The 22,031-nt window shown below is 40.8% G+C and overlaps 3 protein-coding genes across 4 annotated transcripts; 1 reads left to right on the top strand and 2 right to left on the bottom strand.

The window, feature by feature from the left end:
* The first annotated feature begins 284 nt into the window (after positions 1-284).
* On the top strand, positions 285-4,630 carry SP22 (serine protease 22). 2 transcript variants are annotated; one of them, NM_001161571.1, is given in 5 exon segments: positions 285-692; positions 1,560-1,756; positions 1,847-2,117; positions 3,492-3,757; positions 3,845-4,630. In NM_001161571.1, coding segments are annotated over 5 exon segments (1,143 nt in total). In that variant the 5' UTR covers positions 285-631; the 3' UTR covers positions 4,193-4,630.
* On the bottom strand, positions 4,372-10,022 carry LOC100679882 (protein FAM161A). The gene is made up of 10 exons (XM_031929902.1): positions 9,914-10,022; positions 9,130-9,537; positions 8,838-9,050; positions 8,435-8,470; positions 8,043-8,210; positions 7,498-7,755; positions 6,962-7,243; positions 6,500-6,622; positions 6,162-6,306; positions 4,372-5,737 (listed from the first exon to the last, which is right to left on the bottom strand). The coding sequence occupies exons 2-10, from the start codon at positions 9,447-9,449 to the stop codon at positions 5,234-5,236; spliced, it is 2,049 nt and encodes a 682-aa protein (XP_031785762.1). The 5' UTR covers positions 9,450-9,537; positions 9,914-10,022; the 3' UTR covers positions 4,372-5,233.
* A 755-nt stretch (positions 10,023-10,777) lies between these two features.
* On the bottom strand, positions 10,778-20,815 carry ITR (neuropeptide receptor). Its single transcript, NM_001172274.1, has 7 exons — positions 20,504-20,815; positions 16,934-17,696; positions 13,189-13,396; positions 13,006-13,100; positions 11,833-12,128; positions 11,119-11,265; positions 10,778-11,021 (listed from the first exon to the last, which is right to left on the bottom strand). Exons 2-7 carry the CDS (start codon positions 17,206-17,208, stop codon positions 10,879-10,881), a joined length of 1,164 nt encoding a protein of 387 aa, NP_001165745.1. The 5' UTR covers positions 17,209-17,696; positions 20,504-20,815; the 3' UTR covers positions 10,778-10,878.
* Positions 20,816-22,031: the final 1,216 nt, after the last annotated feature.

The raw sequence follows: 22,031 nt of genomic DNA, 5'->3' as shown, positions 1-22,031 counted from the left end.
TCGACCGCGGTCTCTCTAGTCGTGCGTGGATCGAGTGTGTAAGAGAGAGAGAGAGAGAGAGAGAGAGAGAGAGAGAGAGAGAGAGAGAGAGAGAGAGAGAGAGAGAGAGAGAGAGAGAGAGAGAGAGAGAGAGAGAGAGAGAGAGAGAGAGAGAGAGAGAGAGAGAGAGAGAGAGAGAGAGAGAGAGAGAGAGCAAGTGTGCGTTCATGCGCGCGAAACTCACGCGGGAAAACATGCGCGGGGAATAAAACTGGTTTATCACGCTGATGGCTCGCGGCGCACTCGCGACTCGCTGACTGTCGTATTATACGCCAGCGCACGCAGATTCACGCCATCACACTCGCTCGTCGCCCCGCGTGTGTCCGTCTGTTCGTGTATACGCGCACGAGCATAGTCCGAGAGAAAAACGCGTGCCCGCCACATTTTTAGCATGTCAGTCCTTTAACACTCTGTCTCTCTCGCGGATTTTTTTCTCTGCCAGTCGACACCGATATTCCTCCCGTGTCGCTAAACGCAGTTAGCTAGTCGTTTAGCGCCTTTTTTCTGCTCGGTCAGCATCGCCGATAGTTATCCACTTTTTTCTCGCTTCGCTCGTTTCTCCTTGGAACCGCGCACCGGTAACTGGATCACGATGTGGACTTTGAAAGTTCTCGGACTGGCGTTGGTTCTCGCGGTGCCGGACGCGTCCTCACGTAAGTATACACTACACTATATCTACCGATGCCGGCGTAAATAATTGTTTGCTTACGTTGGCTTTGCTTGGTATCTACCTGTATGCATGTGTATACATATATCCTCACATAGCCTCGCGGATTTGTAGATTGTATTCGGACGCTGATTCTCATCCTTGAAGCCGCATACTCGCACGAGTCGAGATTTTGCACATAGCGTTCTTCATAGTTGCGTATATTTCCTTTCACGGGCCGAACTGCATCAGAACTCGACCGACGCGGGTTGAGCTTTATCTTAAATACGCGATTACGCGCGTACGCGGTTTTGCGGAGGTATGTGCATGATGCATATTCGGATACATATATAGTCGACAGTTTTGTATACGAAGTGCAGCGCTTACGAAACGCAGAGACGAGATTCGGATGGTCAGTATTTCGGTATACTTATAATTATACGTTTCAGTAAGGATATGGCTATACAGGAGAGGCTTCTAAATTTAGACTCTGAATTACTAATGTCTTCGAGGAAGTTCATTTATCGGTCTTCGAATTCTGTATGGACAAGGAAACATTTTCCTTCGCTGGTCACGCGCGTTTGAATTTAAAAAGAAGATTTGATTATAATTTAGGCCTTCTACTCCATTCTATTGGATAAATCAATGTTGATTTCATCAAAGCGCAAAATAGCAGACGAATTCATTGCGGTGGGATATTATGGAAGATCTTGGAAACATTGATGAATCAATAACGTTCACAAAAATGCGAAACCTTGATAAGCGAGTTATACTGGCCTTTCCGCGAAACCGCGTTAAATCAATAATACTACGTCGAATTTGACCAAGTCATTGCGATAGTGTGAAGTAATATGCGCATTTCTCGCAATTTCAGAAATCATATATCCAGACGATGATGCGTGCACCACCCCAAATAGGACTCCCGGTACGTGTATAAACTTGAAGACCTGCCCCCCTTTACTCCAAATGATACAACAAAAGCCGTTACCGCAAGGAGCTATACAATTCTTGCAGCAATCGCAGTGTGGCTTGGATGGAACTGATCCCAAAGTTTGCTGTGAAAAATCGTCTGTGAGTAGAAATCATATGTTATATTTTGATGCGAGTAAAAGTTCCAAATGAAAAGGCGCTGAAACTATACAAACGCAATAACGTTTACAGGGCTCGACTACGAGTAGGCCAGTCGACGACTCGCAACCGCCAGATGTTACGAATCATTCGAATCTGCGCCTGCTGGATCACAGAAATTGCGGTATTATAAACGCGAACAAGATTGTTGGTGGATCTACAGCAGGAATACAGGAATTCCCATGGATGGCGCTATTGGCCTATCGGACCGGTGCTCCCAAACCGGAATTCCGCTGCGGTGGTTCAGTCATCAACAATCGTTACATCCTTACTGCCGCTCACTGCGTTACTCAATTACCCTCGAGTAAGTGTTATTTCGGCATCTTTTGAATGCTGATTTTCGGGAATTTTACTAAAAAGTCACGTTGTATAAGACAGGCGCAGAAAAATATTCAAACTTCACGGAAATCCTTTGTTCATAAAAATATTGATCGACCGAGTGATAAATCTTGGTTTAATTCACAATCGATTGGGGAACATCTTTTAATTTCTAAGATACGAATATTGAGAATAATTAAAAGGTAAAAGGAACTGCTTTTCAAAAACATCGACATTTTTCCGCTTAACAGTTTATTGGAGCCGTTCGTGTACGAGCCCCAATTTAATTGCTCTTTTATACCTGAGTGGAAAAATTTAAAATAAGTTCAAAAATACCGTAAAACATTGCGGAAACATAACAAAACCATTAAATTTAATGCTGAAACATGAATCATGTACTTACGATAGTTAATGTTGACTGATATTATTATTATTTTTTTTATTATATGAGTCATTCTACGAAAAGTCGGATACTTTCCTGTCGAAAAATTAAGCTCTTGCAATTTTTGGGCACACGAACCAGATCAAGATTTTTACATGCGCTTGGGCATACAATATGTAAAAAACATGGGTATAGCACTTCCAAACCCTATGTAAACAAAAAGTTACGGGCCAATTACTAATTACCGAAAAAAAGCCTTTACTGTACTCCGGGTAATTTATTACCTGGCCGAGCGAGCATTATTTTTTCCGACATCAATGACCAGCGGAGCCCGAGATGTTGAATTAAAGAAAAAATCGTTGAAAACGACCGTGGACTCTATCGAAAGTTGCAAGCAATTTAAAATAGGATTAAAATCGTTGAAAATACAGAAATCGTATTTCGTAAAAAATCCATACCTAGGCAACTATTTTTAGCTCACTAGCCCTCGAATTAAAGCTTTCTTCGGATACTTTGATCATATTAAATACATTTTTGAATTGCGCCTCCGGACATTAAGTACCTACTGTTGAGCAATGGCTAATTTTCGTTTATTTTCCGCGTATTAAATTTCCATAAGAGAATCTAAACTGCCCGGCAAAAAATAGATATTTCGTAATCGCTGGAACCCAAGGTTTTTCATGTTGCCTAAAGAACCCAAAAAAGTTGATCTGGTAGGTGTGCCTTCAAATTTTAATTTTTCCACTTAGACCCCCTGAAGTGTTCGGTTTTTTGTGGATTTGCAGATATATGATATATATTTGCTAAAATAATCTCTCTAAATCTGGAAGAGTAAAAAAACACTCCTTAAGTGGTAAAATTAAGTCACTCTGTTTTGTGTGATTTTTCACTCTTTCGGATTAAGAAAGATAGCAGTAGCAGCTAAACAATTTGTATGCGTGGGAAGTATATTTTGATGCAAAAATGATTCGTTCACAGATCTGCAGTTGGTCGGAGTAAGAGTTGGCGAGCATGATATAACGACTGAAAGAGACTGCCAAGGTACTGGCAGCGAAGAGATCTGCAACGAAAGGTACCAGGATTTCAGCATTGAAAGAGTTACCTTCCATCCGCAATATTCAAGGACGGCGCTGCGCAACGACGTCGCTCTGATAAGAGTCAACCGTAACATCGATTTCAGGCCAGCTAACGCTAAGCCCATTTGCATGCCCATCGGTACTGCGGCGCGAATCCGATCGAAGAAGGTATACACAACAAAAATAGAATACAATATCTTATTTTTGGAGTATCGTCAAGTATTTTAAATAATGTTGTTCATTCTGCATCGACAGCTGACGGTGACTGGCTGGGGAGTATACGAGCAGCGCATATCGAGCCCGGTGATGCTGAAGGTCAACCTTCAGCGCTTCCCACAGGACCAGTGCGCCGCGGTGTATGCGAAACAGACACGGATTTGGCACAAACAGATGTGCATGGGCGGCGAGCAGGGCCGCGACTCTTGCAGTGGAGACTCTGGTGGCCCTCTTCAAGGCCCTACCGTCTACAACGGTGACTCGCGTTACGTCCAGTACGGTGTCGTCAGCTTCGGTGTCCGCAACTGCGGTACCCAGGGCTTCCCCGGCGTCTACACGCGCGTCGATTACTACCTTGACTGGATACTCGACAACTTGAGCTACTGATTCTGACCGCAGCGTTCTACTGTTTTTATTGTAACATCGCCGCTCGAGGAGATTGCCACTGATGACTTTTACTTCATTTGATTTTACTTTTCTTGATTTTGAAGATCTTTTTATTTATGTGTGTGCAATTCTCGTACGAAATGGAGGATTTTCTGCAGGTTGTGAATAAAAGACTTAACTATTTTTCAATGGAATGCGTATACAAACAGTCGGCTGATTTTTATTAAACGCTCGGTTAATTTTGGTATCGAACTCTGTGATATCGTTTAGTGGAAGTTTCTTTTTCTACGAAAAGTTTTATATTTTTTTTATTATCATATAATTGCAGGTAGCTCGACCCAATTATATAACATTATGACTATAACTTACTAAATACAAACAATATTATTTCATGCTCACTATTGCACAATCGAGGTAAAAATAAACAATGATAAAATATTTTGTTTGGTTAAAATTAGATAATAGTATCTAAGACACCGTAATCTCGTACACAAACTTTGTCACTGCTTCATGCAATTTCACAAACATACTAAATATCACAAAGATCCTGTGGTTCCAACTAAGGTAACTTGAGGTAAGACTAAGCATACGCTCATGCATGAACTGGATAAACTATGCGATATTTTAATGGCATTGTCGCACTTTTGTACATGATGATGGGTATTTACAATACTAATGCATATATCACGATACAAAAGTTTATACATCTATAAAAGATCATGTCTTGGATGCAAATGAGGTTTCGATGCAAGATTCTGCTCTCCGACGACCGAATACGCACCAACATATACCATCTTTCATCGCAAGAACGTCTAGGCGTTCGTTCCAATGTATCGAATATATTGCACTGAGCTTCTAAGTATCCTTATAAACGAACCGTAATAAACAATAACAAATGATGAACAAGTAACGATATACATAGAAGCAACGCATCAACAGAAGAAATTTGTCAAGGTGTCAACAACGGCAAAGTACGTGCAATAATGAAAATTATTCGAAGTACATATTAAGTGTAAATTATACGCATAGAATGAAGTGGAATCACTCTTTCTCGACATGTTCGTTATCGTCGGCAGCGAGTGCCCGTTTTTCTCTTTCCTCGCGCACTTGGCTGTTAGCCGAGTCTATCGAGAAAGGCTCTTCGTCCTCATCCTGGTGCCTCGCGTCCTCGATGAGCTCGGCAGTCTCGTTGATAGAGACCTTGAGCGGACCCCTGTCGTTTTTCTTCTTTTCGGCTGCAGCGCTCGCGCGGATGATTTTTGGTGTCGAGGACTTGCATCGCGAGCCGACGGACGATCGGCTGAGAGACGGTGGTGTGCCCGAAGAACTCGTAAGCGAACCGGAGTTCGGCCGCGAGCTGCTCGCCAGGCTGACGTACGAGTCTACGCTGCTGCAGCTCTGCCGTTTGTTCGACTGCTGCTGCTTCTTCTTTTTCTTCTTTTTGCCGGCTGTGTTGGTGCAGTTGTGAGTGGGCTTGAAACCGATATGATGGAGCTTCGGATGGAGCTGCATGACCGACTGGAAGCTCTGCAACATCATCTCATCCTCAAGTCGGAGCGTCGGTATGAGAGAGAATGATGTGTGCGTCGATGGTGATTTTGAAAAAAAGATAAGAAACAAAAGTTCAGGATCGACGGTGATGTGTTATAATGCTGCGGTTATGTATGCTGTTTGATAGATTGTAAGTATAGATACTGTTGAGAACATCAGGCAGTCTTTCAAAAGCGGCAAAGATTTATCGAAATATAGAGTTTTCGAAATCTTGACCGATGTCCTATATCCGCTTGTGATTTATTTACGTAGCATTTGTATTCAATAATAATCAACTCTAGGTATCAGGAATACTTAAATATGCTTATTGGAAATAGATAACGGAATATCCGCCGGTTCAAATAAATGTAGAGTAGCATTGTTCTATAAAAGCGTTATCTTGCAGACAAAAGATAAACCATCGAGAATGAGAGTTTACCTGAGAGTAGCGCTCGAACAGCGTTGGGATCCGAGTGACGCGATCAAGCATCATTTCCATTTGGAAGCGATGGCGCTCGGCTTGTTCCCGAGCCTCGTCACGTCGCAGCGACACTCGAAAGTCCAAATCTCTCTCGTGCTCATGCCTTATTTATGAATATTTACAAGAAATATATAAATATAAACCAGCTATTAGTATTGAAACTCACAGATGCACAAGTCAACGATAAGATTTTGCATGTTGCTCGTTGAAATATTTACAAGATTCTCGAACAGCACGATTATTTTATTTTTTCCCAAGCACCTTATGTTATTCGCTGATAGGTAAAAGATACGAACCTCGCGGCGGAGCGGAGGGCCCTCCAAGCGGGCTTTCTGCCAATTAGAGCCTTTCGCAGTCGGAGCAGTTGTTCCCGGCGCTTCTCCTCTAGTTGCTCCTGGATCTCACGCTCGAGCTTTTCTCTGGAAAATGCGTATCGCTGCAGTGCCACTCGCAAATCGTGCTCAACAAAACCCACTCCGGAGTCTAATTACACCAAACTATGTTCTAGAGTAATGGATACTAGGACTAGCTAAGAAGTACCCTAGATTCAAACGAATTGGTCTCGATAATGAACGATGAAGAATCTTTCATTCAGCACTAGTGATAGAAATTGTAGACCAGAAAATGAGTGGATCGATCAAGTCATGACGAAGTAATAAGTCTCATTATAGGACAGACCGATATCACGCGCCCTGGATGAATTTTAAACGTTCATAACGTTACATAACTCAGTGAATAAAAACATAATAAAGCAATACCTTGAGGCCTGGGCTCGTAAAATAGCCGCCAGGTTGTTGCCGAGGGGTGGTAGAACGCTCGTCATCGCCGAGGATCTGGAACGTTCACTGGGTATGGGCGTACCGCGACTCAGAGCCACGGAGTCGCGGCTGTCTGTGACACAACTTCGCGGACGTTCTTCTGATGAACTTTTCTGCGAGCGAAGACTTACCGCGGATTTGCATCGATTGCGCCGCGCCATCGAGGGAGGTAGCGAGGAATTCTTCATCAGTTCAGCCGCGCGAATGCGCTTTTGCAAATTTCTAAATTGCATTTTATTTTTGAGAATATCTTCTAATGTATAATATTATATGTTGTATGACTGAAATATTAACGAGGTGGAGAAGAGTAGAACAAAAAAAGTTGAAACTCCTCTGGTATACGTAATGTGCATCTATACGCAGTGGGCTCGGGCGCGTCGCGAATCAAATCAGACGTACTATGTATGTGAAAAAGAAAAATTGAAAATTCCGTCTCACGCCTCGTGTGGCATTGCATGAGGTGCGTACGATATCACCTGAAATATTCATCCTCGAGCATGCGATCGTAGACGTCGGTACTGAAGAGATTCTTAGGCACGGGCTTTGCCTTGAAACCCGCGCCGGCAACATCGGAATCAGCAGTACCACCTTTGTAGCCAGCCCGGATCCTCTTGCAGCTAAGCTCAGGGCTGGAGCGCGTCAAAGCTCTGTGCGCGCGCCGATCGCATTCTAGCTTGAAAGGCCGCACCTGTGACATCAGGCTCAAAACGCTCTCCTCCCGCACGATACGACTTCTGTGGAAAAGCGCGTGGAGATACGAATCATGGCAGAGAGATGGGCGGGGGTGATGCAGGCAGATCGAGTGTGTGTGCGATCGTATGTACAGTGCTTTTCTTCGAGAAAAATCTATCTGGTTTGGCAGGAGGTCTCAGGACTTTGAAAGAAGCGTGGAAGTGCTATAAAATGTGGCTTTTGTATTAAGATGTACAAGAAAAACTCTTTAGTCGCATTAAAGATTTACCGGTACAGGATGATGAAAAAAAGCTTGCATTGAAAGAATAGAGCTTTTCGGCTGCATTACCTCTCCTCCTTTTCAGCCATAAGTTTGTCGTACAAGGGAATTTTCGATGTCAAAGGCACCGGTCTTATGCGACGCTTTTTCGCTGGATTCTTTTTGCCTGGTCTGAAGCTCTCGTACTCTGCTGCCGCCTGTTGCTCCACCAATGACATATACTTTTCGGCATCCTCCCTTTAAAAAGCGTCGTCTGAATCGGCGAATTCGCACGTTTGTCGTCGAGGACGTTCTTTACATTTCCATGATTAATGTGTGTATGGAGAAAGAAGAATTTGGATTTTGTTTGTTCGTTTGTAAAAATTGCACATAACAATTTTTCAGGCGTCTGTATTGGCAGCGAAAAAACATCGACCAGATCTTTTTTCTCAATTAAAACAGCTATTAGAGCTATTACTTACACTGGTGTACTTATATCAAAACTCGGTGTCGAGGAACTGAATTGAAAAAAAAACGGCACTAAAATAAATTAATACGAGTGTTAAATGAATCTTGCTCGCCGATGACACAAAGAGTAGCGAGAGCAATCAGAAACAATGTAAATATATGCACAATAGAACGATTTATATACACAATATACTGAATGATGTCATTACACCGAGCATTTAGTTTGCGTAAAAATTTCAAAAGTCAACGCATTAATCTTTGTCTCACCATGTATGTATTTCCCCGAACAATTTATCTCGCATTAATTAACTCGGCTGATCATCTCATAACTAAGTGGCACTGCATCATCATCATCATCATTCGTGCTCATCAGTTTACTTTTTGTCTGATCGGACCGGCCGGGCGCATAAATTATACCTGAGCGTGAAGCTGAAGGGTTTGGGTAGAGTTGGGTGCCACCTCTTTGGGCTACGCGGCGGCAGGCTTTTCGTTTCCACGCTTATCTCCTGGTCGTCGCTCTCAAGGCTATCGCCGCTGCACTTGGACTCGCTACCCGAACTCCAATCTTTGCTTGCCGAGAGAATCTCTTCGTTGCGACGAGTCTTCGCTGTTTTGTCCCGATACTTGCATCTGGAGACAGATCTACGCATTACGCTCGCTCCTGTACATGCGCGTTATCATACTATTTATCAAGTCAACTTTCACTCACCTGTACGTGAGAAAGTCCTGATCCTCGGCGAGGCGCGAAAAGCTGACCAGTGGATAGAGCAGCGGGCTGTTGGCTCTCGATTCTTCCAAATTGCAGCGCTTTCCTTTCAGCGTTAGCTTGGTTCCCTTGGTCACGAGATCACCCGCGCAGCATTTTTCTCGTGGAGACTTGCTACGTTCTGAGCCCCTAATAGTGGCGAGTTCGGCATGCTCGTCTTGTTCCAGGCAGTTGCGCAGGTTCTTGAGTAGCATGCGTTGCTTTCGTTTCAAGTAGTCGAGCTTTTGCTTAAATTGTTCGTTCGACAGGTGGTGGACCTCCATGTAGTCCGGAATACTCTCGATGAATTCGAGGAAGCTGCTGTAGTCCTCGCGCGCATTCTCTAGTTCGACGCTGCATCTGTTATCTAGCCTGCACGTCAACGATAAGAAAACAATATTTTTCTTGCTTTATGTGCGCTAGTTTTTATCAATATAACTGTTACATGCTCCAGTTCCGTTACTAATCGCATTCTCTTGAGTTTCATCGTTCTTTCTAGAAAATAATCACGCGAAAGCACAAACGCGGACTCTATATGAAGCAAGTTTTTTTCCTCGAGAATTGTATACTTAAATATATAGTTTATAAAAGTTATCTCTATAAAAAATATCCTCACTCGTTATACTGAACAAAAGTATGTCCACGCGTTTGTTTTTCATGACAATCGCATGAGGGCGCAAGTCCGTGTATAGAATCAAACCTTACCTGGAGCATGATTTACTGTTCGGGCGGTATTCGTGGCGCTTACCCAACGCCGTCGTCATCTTTGCCGGCTTCTCCGACTTGGCGTTTGTTCTATGCACTATCTTCGGACGCTCGTACAGTGGCGTAGGCTGCCGACTGTACGGGTCCACCGGCACCTTGACGCACGAATGAGCAAAGGACGTGCCTTTGTGCTCTGTCATCTGCAAGCTCTTCTGCTGTCGCCAATTATTGCTATAGTCAAGCTGCTTATACAGTGCAAGTGAAGTGAGGAATCGATGCGTGCACGTATCGTGTGTGTATGCGTCTCCATGGCGACGGGTGACCGCGACAATACCTACAGGCACACGCTCAGTTTTGTCTATCTCTCACGCTATCGACCATACTCACGACTATAGCTATTTAGACTACAGTTTTTTTCAAAAGTAAACGCGTACCAGTTAAGGGGGAATTGAAGAAAGCCGCGAAGACGAAGGAGTTTTCAACAAAAAGCTTTTTTTGTTACTTCAAGCGCTGGCTGAGATGCACCTTATACAATTTCGGATTTATCATATACTTTGTAAAATCGTTCAACGTATGTTAAAGCTGCTTACAAAGCTCATAGTAGGCGAAACAAACGTCAGAAGAACAATGATGAATAGCACTTTATACCGTGGAATACAGAAAATAATATTTGTCGAACATCACAAGCATAACAATAAAGTTAAACTTAATTATTGAATAATAAATCCAAATACAAGCGACATATTTGCAGTACAAACGAAGCCTCTGATTGCTCTAACAACATTAGTTTGGCGCATATACAGTTTCGAATTGATTAATTACAGAGAGGAGATTCTACCCAGCACTGATTATCACGTCAACCTATCGGGATATTAATTTCACACCCATAATAAAGAGAATACATGTGTAAAAGAATAAATTTTATGTAATATTAACTTAAAAAATTATGTACACACTATGGTACAAAATTGACATTTATACATAATATACACATGTCACGATAAATGACTATATATACAGTTTATTTACTATTTCTATCGTTCGCATTGGACCATAAATGATAAAACTTGTGTAGCGAGACATTCTCGAAATGAAGGAAGACCTTTTGGAGGACCTTGTTTCGTTTGAATTAGCATTGCTTGATGCTCGTTCTGAAAAAGTATGCAACAGAAAAGGCCAGCCACGGTTAATACTACATTATTAGCAAAAAATATCAATATTGGCATAAAAAGTAAAACTGATATTTACCAAATCTTGAAGTGCGGTCTCGTTTTATCAAGCTGCGCAAAAATTTCGTCAATGCAGCGCGCAGCTCATAGCTAAACGTTAAGTAAATCCAGGGGTTAACGCAGCTTGTTAGACTGCTGAGCAAAGACAGAATCGTAAAAATTGGACCTAATAAAAACCATAAGATGTACTAAAAATAACGGTATAGCGTAAAAAAGCGTTAACTTGAAGCATGGGCCATGTAATGAAATGTTGTTTTATTGTATAAAAAGGCTCCATATTGTGTTTAAATTGTTGAGAATCAAAATTATGTAAAGTTAAACACAAAGGACGAAATACTTAATTTTTCCACATCAATTTTAAGAATGCTGCTATTCTTTCGTCCTTTTGCAAGCTCGACCTAGCTGGTGCCAGTACGCGTTAACATTGTCATTGACGCCGTACTAATAACATAGCAAAATACACAGCTGTGTCTGTCTGTGAACTCATGTGACTATAGTGTAGAGAGCGCGAAGGAGGGTCCAGAGATCGTCACTTGAACTTACATTATTTTTCGTATAGTTACTGTTGATTTTTGCACAAAGATTTTTCGGTAACGTCTACTGGCGCTAACTGGCTCGAGCTTGCAGAGCAAACATTTTCATTAGAATAACTTTTCTTAGCATAAAAACTAGGAGCATAATTAAACTATTTTTAACTTTTCGAGGCGAACAAACAAGTTTTCTGTGTAATCACCATCGAAGAAAGCTGAAGACGAGGCGAAAGGATCCCACGTTGCCCATAACTGACATCCCACGAATGGTATGCTAGAGGCCGCATATAGTGTAACGACGGCCAGCGTCTGTTTTACAGTATTTATCTTTGCTTTAGATATGAGGGTGGTTTGGCTGCGACCCTCTTTTGTAAGGGCCTGCTGTCGTTCGTGGCTTGCTAGTACCATGACCTCGCGGTTTCGCCAGATACTGCAGCATATTTCTGCGTAGGTGAAGGTCAGCACGCAAAAGGGAAGTAAGAAAACAGTCACACTATACCTAAAGATAAGCATTATCTACATTACACGATAGTACATTAAGATACATGTAACCTCACGCCGTGCAGAAGTGTTACTTATGTCACGAGTATCGTATTAGTCATTTATAGCACACTAACCTCAAAATAACAACTTTATTGTCGATTTTGAGGTTGTTGTGCTATAAAATATCGTATGAGATTATTGTGGGAGGTGATTTTGCTCGAGGTTTTTCGAATGCGAAGCGAGTGAGAAAATCGAGCAAGATAGAAAACCATTTCCCACAACAGTGTCATAATATTAATATACAATAAAATATGAGATTTTAAAATCTTCTAAGCCAGTTTCTTTTTATGATAAATGTTAATAACAAGTTAATGTTTTGAGAAATAACCTTGACACGATAAAAGAAAGAAATAGAATAGAAATGCACAAGGTGAATCCTAAATAATTTAATAAGAATAGTTGCTTTTATGATCACAAATGCTGAATTACTTTTTGTCTTACGTAGTGCTACTCGCTCCCAGTGATCGTTAATATATACATATACATAAGTTACTGATCCATTTTCAATAAATCGTATCAGTATACCGTCATCTGTTTCGATTTCAAACAATCTGTTTCGATAAGCGAAAATCAATTTCACTAAAGGTTTAAAACATTAAAAATCTGATATATATATATATATATATATATATATATATATATATAAATCGATTAATCTACGCACATGCGATATGTACCTATATTCAAGCAAAATGTAAATGGCCTTTGTTGTTTCATGCGCCTAGTCCATTGAACCTTCCAGACAAACTGACTTACACAGACAGCCTACAGCCTAAAGCTTAATATATGACACGGCAATCAATAATAATCATTCAAAATAAAAGTTAACAAACCAGGTAACATAGGCTCTTTCTCCGTACGGTACGGTAAATGTCGCCCAACAGTCCCAAACACCTGCGGAAATCTCTTGATATGAGAAGATAAATACCTAAGTAATAAATTTCATTATTTTTTTTTGTAATGACGTATGTATATGATCAGCAAGACATATTTATTATTATTATTATGAGACATACCTGCGGTAAACAAAAGAGAAGAGCGAGCAGCCATGCTACGTAAACTGTAATTCTCGATCGGCGTGACGTTGTTCTACAGTAGCTTAGTGGATAGCAAATTGCATGATATCTGTCAACGGCCGTTGCTATGAGCACGTACGAACTCAAGTAAGAGCCTAGTGGTTGACAAAATTTGACTAATTTACAGAGTATCGGACCACCCTGAAACCTATTAGTTTTTATTCGTCTAATTTGATTTTTAAACAATAATTATTTTCTGCCTTATTCAGCCGAATTTTCCTCAACTGACGTTAGCAACAATTTTTCAGATTTTTATCTGATACGCATTGTAAAAACTCATGATATCTTGACGTATTTATTATAAAACACAAACAATGAATATCTTATTTTGCTTAACTTTTTACAGATATAAAAACAAAAAACGGAATCCTTTTTCTTGGAAAAAACTTTTTATAACTAAATTAATTGGTCGGTATAAACAGCGTTAAACAATATGTTATAGTGTATGGAGCAATAGTTGCGCACACTACTTTTTTACGAGTACTAGACGTGGCGCTGCGCGCACTGTAGTAGACTATAATTTCATTAACTTATTAAATGGAATATAAATATTTGATTGATATTTTTAATATTTGTTTTCTATCACGGAAATATATCAAATTTTACAATATATGATTCATTTCGCGCTCATATAAATTTCAAAATTGCCGCGGTTTCATCGCCAACTTCCTTTTAAAATTTTAAGGTTATGTCTCGAGAATAGAATATTCTCGAGAGTAGAGTGTCTCTAGAATATTATAAATACACAAATTATAATTTGATATGTATTATAGTATTATATTACATTTTCAATATTAGAATCAATTTTAGAAAGCAATAACAAATCAAAAAATTCTCACGATACTTTTGACGCATGTGCACTACATGAGCCAATCATATTGACGCATTCTTGGCTTCACTTCATCCGGTCATGACTTTTTTATATAGGGATGATGATAAAGTGCCGCATAACATAAAGTTTTTCTGTGGCAAAAACAGTATACAGAGGTTATGTACCCTGGTAGAGAATTAAGCGTCCATTTTAAATGGTCGTAAAGGCAAAAAAACTAAACATTCAAAATTTTCCGAAAATAGCGATATCTTGTGTTTTTTATGGGTGAGAATTATATTCCATAAAAGTATCAATAAATAAATTAGTTTTTTGGATATAAGATACAAAATTATTAACATTTAGGCGTAGATTGAATAATTTTAATAATTTAAACATATGCTCGTATAGGGCTTGCGTGGGGGAATGTATATGTGGCTCAGTCGGCTAAGGCGACAACCTTAATTATTTGGCCTCGTACAGGGTGTGGGTTCAAGTCACCGGTCAAACAGAATTGTTTATAATGCAAATAAGTAATTATTCGATACTTTTCTTTAAACAAAAAATTCAAATCCAAGCCCGCTAGTCACCTTTTTCCAATTCTAACCTCAAACCTCGATAAGTCACGTGTAACTCAGTTGTGTTACTCGACCAACTATAATAGGCAGTTTATACTTAAAAACAACCCTGGTAGAATCGGTAACCCATTTAATGGCCAGTTCTTGGAATGGAATCTAAGAACTAGGCAGTTTTCTTTGTCATTTCTTAGGCAGAATGTAACGCTTTTTCTCCAACTTAATGGGTAGTTCTTGAATTCAATCTGCTTACTTTGTTCTAAGTACAAACTGCCCATTATAGTTGGTCGAGTAACACAGCTGGGTTACACGTGTTTATCACAGTTTGAGGTTAGAATTTGAAAATGGTATCTAGCAGGCTTGGATTCGAATTTTTAGTTCAAAGGAAAGTATAGAATAATGTTTAGCATCAAAAAAATTCTGTCTGACCGGAGACTTGAACCCACACCTTGCACGAGGCCAAATAAGTACGGCCAAAGTGCGCCTTAGCCGACTGAGCCATGCAGACGTTGTTCTACACAAGCCCTACGAGCTTCGCCATATGTTTGAATTATTCGAATTATTCAGCTTACGCCTAAATATTAATAATTTTGTTTTTTACATCCGAAAAATTAATTGATTTATTGATATTTTAATGAAATATAATTCTCAGCCATAAAAAATGCCACAGATATCACTACTTTTAGGAAATTTAAAATGTCCAGTTTTTTCACATTTTACTTAGCCAGTTTTTGCCTTTACAGCCATTTTAAATGGGTGATTTTCTACCAGGGAAGGTTACCAGATTGAATCCAAGAACTGACCATTAAGTATGTTAAAAGCGCTACATTTAGCGTTAGAAATGGCAAAGAAAACTGTACACTTCTTAGATTCTATGCCAAAAACTGGCCATTAACCCATTAAGTGGGTTACCGATTCTACCAGGGTAGATTCTATAGTGAGGGAGCTGCGAGAGATGTTGCGTTTTTTTTTATCTATCCACAACGTTTATACCCCAACCTCATGGAGTAATATACAATTTGCCATTTAGCGAAGCTGTTTAGTTATGTGAAAGTATTCAACGAGCAAGAGTGACAAAAAATTACTTTTATGTAACACGCGAACGATTTTCGCGTTTTTCGTACCTATTAATAGGGACTAAAGTGACTCTTTTTTGACCGGCGGACAAAAAAGTTATTTTAGCGGGCAATAAAAACCTTTATTGCTCGCATATTCAAACAGCGGGCAATAATGGCCTTTATTGCCCGCTAAAAAGTCTTTATTGCGCGCAAAATTTTTTTTTTGTAATTTAAAAAAAAAAGTTGATTTTGATAAATTTGCATTATTTATTATTAAATAAAAAATGTACAAACTGTTATGTTCTTGAACAATTAATTTATAACTAAATATAAATTAACATTGTCGAAATTTCTTATTTTTTTCATTAAAACCCTTTACATAATACTTTATTTCATTTTTTTCCAATTTTCTCATTATAAATTCGGTACTGGTAAATCAATTATTTATTTACAAAAAAAAAAAAAAAATATAAAAATGAATTTGACTTTTATATAATGTTTGAACAAGACAAGAGCACGGTTGCCGTGTCAAAAAATAGTCACATCAGTCCCTCTTAACACGTACGAAAAAACGCGAAAATACGTCCGCGCGTTACATAAAATATGGTGTGCACCAAGGGCTAAGTGTGCTTTTTGGCCTCGCCTTCGGCTCGGGCTAACTCGCCTTGACTTGTACTGCAAAATCCACATTCGGCCTAAAAAGCCCACTTTACGCCCTTGGTACACAATATACTATTATGCGTTCAACAATGCAAATTGCAAGTTACATCAAAGTACCAATCGGTCTGTTAAAAACGTCTTGATATTCGGTAGAAAATTTTTTTCGAAAAACGGTTTTGATAAATCATTTTATAAATAGTTGTAGATGACATGAAAATCACTATGATTAACAAGATATCTTTTGAATCAAGGAAATCGGTTTAGTTGCAAGGCGTCAAAGCCATGGCCGTATCGTTAGCTAACTATGATTGCAGTTATTTAAATAATCAATCTTATTCTGCCTACAAGAAGCTACTTTATAGTCACAGTTTGCAACCAACAATCAAAACAACAAGCATTTTTATGTGATTGATCATAACAACTTGACGTATGCTATCACGATAAAACACTTATTTTTGATTTACGCGGTCAAGAAGGAAAAATTGTTGCTTATATACGTAGCATTGGTAAAGTTCAATTTTTTTCTGAGCGATTCAATTAGCTTTTTGAACTTGATTATTTGCAAATTATGCGCATACACATACCTAAAGGTTACATCCCAGGCCAATTGGGGTAACACGTTCAGCAATCCCGTGATCAAATCGGCGACACTTAAATGCATCACGAAGAAATGCATCCTTGTGAGTCTCTGTCTCTTGCCTCTGCATCTCTTCAGGTAAATGGCGAAAAGTACAAGTACGTTACCCATGAAGGTAGTGGTGAGAATCAAGGCGAGCACAATTACCTCCCAGACAGCGAGGCTCTCGTCACGCCAGTCCTCGGCCGGGGCGGCGATCATCGATGTCGCTGACTCCTCCATGATAATACCCCGAGCTGCGATCCTCTTCTGAAGAGTACTTTAGCATGCAGCTGCGTGCAATATTTCAACGTCCATTCGGTACGGTATCCGCTCTTAATCACCTGGCACTGCGATTATTTATAAATACCTGCGGCACTCCCAGTCTTACAGCTCCTCGCGCGACTTGGGTACGTGTTTTCTTGCCTTAGGATGCGCAGCGCGCGAGGATTTAAGACAGTAGTACAAAGGGCATATCTGCGTGCTGATTCTCGGGCTTATCACAAGCCAAATGATACGAAATTTTCAGATCGGTTATCGCCACCTCTACATTTGTTTCGAATCCAACGACTACCGCTAACACTGATGCTGCTGTATAAGTTGCTTCTGCTGCTACCGACCACCAGCTTTGTTCCACACTGTTTATTCATCTTTGTCTGGAATGTTTGTATACGACATAATCATTGAGTTTTGTCAAACTAGAAAATGTCTGTGATGCTGAGACGTCGAATCTGCCAAGAATAAACGAGGCTTCTTAGGCTGGAAATCGAGCAGCCGCAAGATTTAACATTACAACAATGCACTGAGTAAATGGACGGAATCAAACAATAAAACGCGAATTCAATTTAAAGAGATTTTCTGGCGTGAACTGGTTGTCAGTCACATTCGGATACTTGAATGTAAAAATAATAAACAATTCAGGTCTTTTATGTTCATTTTCGGCAACTGCGAGGTTCAATCTAATTGGAATAAGGAATTAAAAAGCTATTATATTTGCTCGATTGAGCGCGAAAAAAGAAGAAGAAGCCACGCCGTGATACCGTAACCATTTTTGTGCACTTTTAATGGACCTTTCACTTGTTTCACAAACTACACTGAGCATAAGCCGCCCGCAATACTTGTGAAGTCGATCCTTCGCAAGAAAGTGGCCTATGCACGCGGACGTATGATGTTACATCAAAACGCAGCACAGCGTCGATCAATGAAATGAAAAATCTATAAACGCAAGCGAGTTTCCGATGACGGCGAAATGGTCGCAGGTAGGATCGCGCCTTTTGGTCACACTGGATTCGGGTCGTAAGACCACATCGCGACGAACGAAAACGAAGAAGAGAGAAAGAAAAGAACAACGGATGCGAGGAGCAGCCGTATAGTGTATTTGAAGACGAGCTCGCATGTAAAAATAACTGCTCACGAGCGCCACTCGTGGATCCCACACTGCGGATGAATGGCTAATCTTGTTGGATTTGTTGGGCGTGCGAACAGGGCGGATCGATCGCCGACTGCAGCCCGCCGTCGGCAGGGACCAGGACCTCGGAGCCAAGAGCCAACTAAGCGAAACGGCGCTGCGAAAAAGGACAGCACGGCGAGGGATGAATAAGGCGCGCGGGAGAGAAAAAAGGGCCGAGGCCAGCGCGCAAGAGTATAAGAGGACGAAAAATAAGAGACGGAACTGCAGCAGGAGGAGCCGGAGAGCATCACAGAGAAGACAAAAAAGAGGCGATCAGGCACTGTGAGTTGCAGCAGCAGCAGCAGCAGCTCGAGTATCTCCTTGGCGCTCAGTAATAATCACTTTCGAGTGATCGATTTATAACTCGCGACGGCATCGCGCGGCCAACAGGGCGGTTTCAAGCGCGGAATCCAGCTTTCTCTCTCTCTCTCTCTCTCTCTCTCTCTCTCTCTTTCTTCTTTCCGTGTCGGGGTTCATTTGAAACGCGCCCGCGACTCGTATAAACACTCTAGTAGGCATGGCGGCTTGTAATCTGGCGCCCGTGCGCGCCCACGAGTGGTCATGTTATCGGTTTACGACTAGCGCGAGCTAGAAACCCACGAGGATTAGGGGCGACGGTTTCGTATGTGTACCTTCTATAACCAACGTCGAAAACCCCCGGCTTACATACAGCACGTGCGAGTGTAGCGCGAAAAACAGCGGAAGAATAATGCATTTCTTACGTCGTCTGCGGCATCTTCCGAGTGCCGTGCCTTGGGATCCTACAGCCATATAGCCACGAGGATGAATCTCTTTTTTTTCTACATCGAAGTCATAAGCGGCGTGATCTTCTCAGAGTATTTTTTGGTCACTGCTTTTTATTTTTACGAGATGATCTGCGCGTTGTACGCAGTATATAATGCGAATAAGCCTGATATATGAATGACTCGTCGGGTCTACTCGCCTGATGTATTAAGAAGAAATTTCTTTTGTGTCTCTAGTGCGACGCTTAGTACCTCGAATCGTCTATTGAAATATTGTTTTGCGTCGTCGGAGCAGTCGAGCGTATATTTGACGCAATTGATTAAAAGTCGGGTATTATTCGAACGGCTTTTTTTCGTGTACAAGCCAACATCAAACCGAACAACTGTAGGACAATGGTTATGTATGACAGAGATTGAGGATTTCGTATTAGAGTAGATTTTTTTAGTGTACATGCCAGGGGACGTCAAAAAAGGCTATCATGAATCTTTCAATTATAAAACCAGAAGTTTTTTCGGTTATCACTGGAAATATCCTCCGCAGATAATTAAAAGCGTGAATAATCAATGATTATCGAGAATATCGCAAACAAGCTTCGAATATACGCTAGTAATAGCATGCCGAACGCGTTTAAAATTTATGTTCTACCACGATGAAAGATAGAAAGCTATTTGAAATCGGTTTTTCGATAACACCCTCGATTGCATACTGGCATGTCTCTGCTGTAAATGTGCAGCTGAAAAAAGAGACAATTTCGGAGATAAAACATTTTTATTGTTCACGGCTTGTACCACACGTTCGAAGCGTATATAATACGTACTTTGAAATATTTAATAAAAGTCAGACAAGTAAATTCAATAGACAGATGCGCGATAACGAATAAAAAACTTGTTGGTATACTCAGTGAATCCACGAAATGAGCTCTCACAAGTTCGAGTACCATTGCGAAAATCTCCACAAATTTATTTTCTTTTTCGGCATTTATTGATTGATGCACGGCATAGTGTGTTACGACGATCGAAATGCCCATTCGGCAGGTGAAATGATTACCGGTGTATGGGATCGTAGTCGGACAATACAAAATATTCAAATGAACGAAAACTCCTGCGCTCGGGATTTTCATTTTCTCAGTGCATCTTTACACAACACGGTTTGCGGGAACAAACTCTCTGGTATAAACGTAAGCAGTATTGACCAGTTATTGGTTAGTACTGGCCACGAAATAGAGCTACTGCTCTATTTCGACAGGATTGGCCAGTGACTGGTGAACACCGAACAAAATTTCTACCAGTGATGTGAAATTCTCAAATCTCATAAGCTAAACGATGACACGGCGATCTGAATCACCTGAATCACAAAAACACTGGTGCGAAGCTTCCCTCCGCCGACGACGCCATCCTTGCTGCACTGCTCCACTATCGTATATAATACATACACTACCTCTCGCACAATCAACACCTTGCCACTGCTTGTTTCATCGCTAATTCAAACGACTGACGTATCGCCAAAAACAATTCAGAAGATCGTTAATTATGAGGAATTGAAGAGCGGCGCTCTTACGCCGCGTCGATCACTCAGCGCGTGCACGCGTCCGCCTATGAGTCGGAGCGCGCGTAAACTAGTTTTCTGACTCGACGTCGACGACGGTCGCGCGCACACGATCGGCTAGCTGCTCTCTCGTAACGCTGCGCCTCGTGTATACATGTAATACGCAGATGTTCGTCCCGACTCTTGAGTCCCGACGAGAAGAGCCAACAGCGCACACTTACTTATATCCACATACATGTACACATAAATACAGACACGCCATCACTCGCTCTTCCGGGTTGCACATACACATACCCACTAGAGGTCTGTGCACGAACGAGCAGAACGGAGCGCAAAAAAAGAAGTGCAAAAAATCTGACGAGACTGCGCGATAAAAAGATCGACCGAGAACTGGAGCTGTTAAGGGAGAAAAAAGATGAGGAGCCTGGGATTAACAAATGCTATACATCGTCTTATTTTTTCTGCCCGCGTCTATATAATACACTTTCACGTATGGTTACGCCAAAGTCATCGGCTCAGAGCTTCGAAGTTCAATTGGTTCTCAAATGTTCAAATTGCCGATCGCATAAAGTGTTGTATTATACGCGTGTTTAATACAGCGAACGTTAAATTTTACGGACCCTCCATGACTGTTTTTTTTATGTGTTTTTCCTTCTCGGCATCGGTTGGCTTCATCTCGGCATTGGATCCAGGTGCCTTGCCAACTATGATCGAAGAGAGTTTGACTCTTGCTACGCAAGGCCGGAGATGATCGGCCAAAATGGAAGGTGAAACCAATCAAAGGTAGCGCTTACAGTTACATTCTCGTAACTGTGAGGATAAAATGCCGAGTCCATGTAAAGTCGTTTTTTCAATTTAAGATATTACTTTCTGCGCAGCCAGAAATTTAACAATACTTTTTTATAACCGACACTTTTTCGCTTTGAACCTGAAAAAAATGTCAACAGCTTGAAAATGTCACAAAATTCATGTATAATTTGTGCACATCAGCCGAAACTCGAAGATGATAAGTTAACTCTTTGAAGGTCTTGTATATAGGAACCGGATTGCGCTATGAGTTTTTTTATTGACTTCTTACAGCAACGTGTTACATTTATTAAAATCTACTTTACATAAATTATAGGCATAAGCGCAGTCTTCGAGAGTTTCTATCGAAATATCTGCATCTTACTGATTGCAGTGCGATATATCTAATATGTCCAGGATACGAATTTAAAAAGATGTATGTATTTGAATTAGTCAAGTTACAGGGACTTGCTTGCTTTTTGCTACTCCTATAACATGATGTCAAAATAATACTCGTAATTCGCAATTGACATTTCAAATT

This window comes from Nasonia vitripennis, chromosome 4 (assembly GCF_009193385.2).
Source record: "Nasonia vitripennis strain AsymCx chromosome 4, Nvit_psr_1.1, whole genome shotgun sequence".
Lineage (NCBI taxonomy): Eukaryota > Metazoa > Arthropoda > Insecta > Hymenoptera > Pteromalidae > Nasonia > Nasonia vitripennis.
Note: the sequence above shows the minus strand (reverse complement) of the source record. Positions and strands in the feature narration are given on the sequence as shown.

Excerpts from the sequence above, each read along its gene's own strand:
- LOC100679882 (XM_031929902.1), bottom strand. The coding sequence starts at position 9,449 with ATGGAGGTCCACCACCTGTCGAACGAACAATTTAAGCAAAAGCTCGAC. Across the intron at positions 9,051-9,129 it reads CAGGACTTTCTCACGTACAG|ATGCAAGTATCGGGACAAAA; the intron begins GTGAGTGAAAGT and ends ATCTGTCTCCAG. Across the intron at positions 8,211-8,434 it reads TTTGATATAAGTACACCAGT|GGAGGATGCCGAAAAGTATA; the intron begins GTAAGTAATAGC and ends CGCTTTTTAAAG.
- SP22 (XM_032598801.1), top strand. The coding sequence starts at position 1,652 with ATGATACAACAAAAGCCGTTACCGCAAGGAGCTATACAATTCTTGCAG. Across the intron at positions 1,757-1,846 it reads TTTGCTGTGAAAAATCGTCT|GGCTCGACTACGAGTAGGCC; the intron begins GTGAGTAGAAAT and ends TAACGTTTACAG. Across the intron at positions 3,758-3,844 it reads CGCGAATCCGATCGAAGAAG|CTGACGGTGACTGGCTGGGG; the intron begins GTATACACAACA and ends CTGCATCGACAG.
- ITR (NM_001172274.1), bottom strand. The coding sequence starts at position 17,208 with ATGGAGGAGTCAGCGACATCGATGATCGCCGCCCCGGCCGAGGACTGG. Across the intron at positions 13,397-16,933 it reads GCCTGGGATGTAACCTTTAG|GTTTCAGGGTGGTCCGATAC; the intron begins GTATGTGTATGC and ends AAAAACTAATAG. Across the intron at positions 11,022-11,118 it reads AGACCGCACTTCAAGATTTG|AACGAGCATCAAGCAATGCT; the intron begins GTAAATATCAGT and ends ATACTTTTTCAG.